The 2,739-nt window shown below is 50.1% G+C and overlaps 1 protein-coding gene across 2 annotated transcripts in view; it reads left to right on the plus strand.

Annotated features, from left to right (window-relative positions):
• Positions 1-2,739, plus strand: part of KRT71 (keratin 71) — a 10,678-nt gene that overhangs the window by 1,362 nt on the left and 6,577 nt on the right. For both annotated transcript variants that reach the window (XM_006141602.1, XM_027776695.1), the window contains exons 2-3: positions 1-238; positions 2,439-2,653. The exon at positions 1-238 is cut by the window's left edge. In XM_006141602.1, the coding sequence (XP_006141664.1) occupies positions 1-238; positions 2,439-2,653 (453 nt within the window). The remainder of the gene's footprint in view (positions 239-2,438; positions 2,654-2,739) is intronic.

Genomic DNA, 2,739 nt, shown 5'->3' on the forward strand with positions numbered 1-2,739 from the left:
TTATGGGTTTGGCCGGGGCCGGGCCAGTGGCTTTGCTGGCAGCATGTTTGGCAGTGTGGCCCTGGGGCCTGTGTGTCCAACCGTGTGCCCACCCGGGGGCATCCACCAGGTTACCATCAATGAGAGCCTCCTGGCGCCTCTCAACGTGGAGCTGGACCCTGAGATCCAGAAGGTGCGCGCCCAGGAGCGGGAGCAGATCAAGGCGCTGAACAACAAGTTCGCCTCCTTCATCGACAAGGTGGGTCTGCCAGGACCTGAGGAACCAGTCACAAGCCTTTCTTTTCTCTCTTGGAAAATGAAGTTTTGTTACAGCAGCAGGGACTGAGGTTAGGTATGAGAAGGCGCTTACTGTGGACACAGCAGGTATATTCCATCATCTGGGTGACGTGTGTAAGAGTCCCCATGTTGTCTTTCCAGAGAGAAAATGGAGGTAGGTCACTTCTACTGACAGAACCAGCAAGAGCTCCAAAGGAAAACGATCAGGTCCTTACTCTTTGGGATAGCTTGGTGCCATTGCTGAGCCTACGGTTATGCAGGCTGTGAGCTGAGAAGGTCAGCAAGAGAGGATCTAGCTCAGAGGAACAAGGGTGCCTGGCTCCTTCCATGGTATGGTGACCTTGTCCACTGGTCACTTGACCTGTGGATTAGGAGCGTTAGTGGGGGCATTCCATGCCTTTGGTTTACAGATGGCATCTGCTTCAGTTGGTTAGGGTCTCTCCTGAGAGGCAGAATGGTGTAGTGGGCTGTGGCAGGAAGTCTCCACAGTGCTCTAGAGTCAGACCTGGCTGACTCACCTCTAAATGGAGATAATAACTTACCTCTAGGTTTATAGAAGAAAATGCATGTGGAGATCTTGGCACAATGCCTCAAATACACTTAGAATGGCACAAATGGTGGTTGTTGCTATTACCAATTTTTATCCCTGGAAGCTAAGGGAGAGGTGCGGAGAAGGAGAGGAGTTGAAGATCTAAAAAAGAACTCAAGGGACTGTTCAGTCCAGATAGGCCTTGACTTTGGGTGGATAAGAAATGATTATCCTTATTTTGCGAGTCAGCAAGGGCATGGAGGTGAATGCCATATCCAAGGCTGCTTGGAGGAAGGGAGTTGAGGTTGGAACTTCAGCCTCCTTCTCCAAACCCAGGGGAGATTACAGGGCTCTGTTGGCTCCTTGGTAGTCAGGCCCCAAGGACAGGCCAACTCTGGATGAAACCTATGACTGGGAGAGTGGCCAACAAAGCATCACCTGACCCACAGCTCCAGGCTTCTTGCTTGGACGGTTCCCCACTGCCCATGTGTAGCCTCAGGGGCTTCTTATTCCTCACATCTGGAAGGTGAAGGGATTGAGGTCTAGAATGGTCAAACCCTATGGAGAGGTGAAGTCTGGAGACAGAAAGGAAGCTGACCCAGAAGACAATCCCACCTTGTTTACCTTGGAGACTAAAAGGCCTGGACATTTCCTGAGTAACCATGGTCTTTAGTACAATCCCTTAACCTCAAGCAGCTAGAGCAGGTGCCCATCCTATCAGCAATCCAGATGTGTCCAGAGGTGCTGACGTGTACGGAGGGATCTCAGATGCAAGGTTTTACTCATGGCTGACTCAGCTTCATGGATACACATGAAAAAATTGGGATTAAACTAAATCCAATGTGGATGAACTACTAGTGATGAACTGGCAGATGCTCCTTTCTTAACACTGAATCTCACACAGTCCTGTTTCTGACTTGGGAGGAACACAGCTTTATTTAAATAATAGCTGTGCTCGTGTAGATTACAGGGTCACATTTTAAAATCTATGCCTCCCCCAAACCAAACAAGAGAGGTGTATGCAGACAAACCCCCTCCAATCAGTTTCCTGGCCTAATGAGGAGGCCATAGTGGGACAGAGAACTCTGTCTTGCTGCAAGTACCATGCTTGCCCAAGGGAAGGTGGTTCTAAGAATCAGAACTAAGAGGAGAGACAATAAGCAAAGATGGAGTCAGGGACTGCTGCAGGAATTAAAAATACCCAGAAGCCCTTGGCTGAAGCTTCATGTCATAAGATAAAGAGCAGGTTCCTTTCTTTAGAATGCTGAACCTTTCCAAATAGATGGACCAAATGAGTAGAAGCCTGCTTCTCTCCTGGTATTTTCAGGCTCACCCATGCCCTGAGCTGGTTTGGCCCTGGTGAGCTCTGGGACATTGGCTGCCCAAGTTACAGGGAAAGATGTCAGGTTTGGTTCTGGGCTCCACCACTTACTACATGATTGTACCTTGGGAAGAAGCTAAGCTTCTCTCTGCTTCAGTTTATTCTCTATTGAATGGGAACACTAATTTACCCACTTGACGTACCTAGAGAGGAGGAGCAAGTGCAGGTACAGTCGTTTGCTCTATGACCTGTGAGGGACAGGTATGACTAATTCTGGGAGAGGGTCAACAGTTTCTGGGCTTTGGGTTCCAGGTGCGGTTCCTGGAGCAGCAGAACCAGGTGCTGGAGACCAAGTGGGAGCTGCTGCAGCAGCTGGACCTGAACAACTGCAAGAACAACCTGGAGCCCATCCTCGAGGGCTACATCAGCAACCTGCGGAAGCAGCTGGAGACACTGTCTGGGGACAGGGTGAGGCTGGACTCGGAGCTGCGGAGTGTGCGAGATGTGGTGGAGGACTACAAAAAGAGGTGAGCAAGAAGGGGATCCCCTGTAACTGGACAACTGTTCCTGTTCCTCAGAGGGACCCCAGCAATAATCCCAGTTTAAGCTTTGG

The sequence above is a fragment of the Tupaia chinensis genome, unplaced genomic scaffold (assembly GCF_000334495.1).
Source record: "Tupaia chinensis unplaced genomic scaffold, TupChi_1.0 Scaffold000059_1, whole genome shotgun sequence".
Classification (NCBI taxonomy): domain Eukaryota; kingdom Metazoa; phylum Chordata; class Mammalia; order Scandentia; family Tupaiidae; genus Tupaia; species Tupaia belangeri.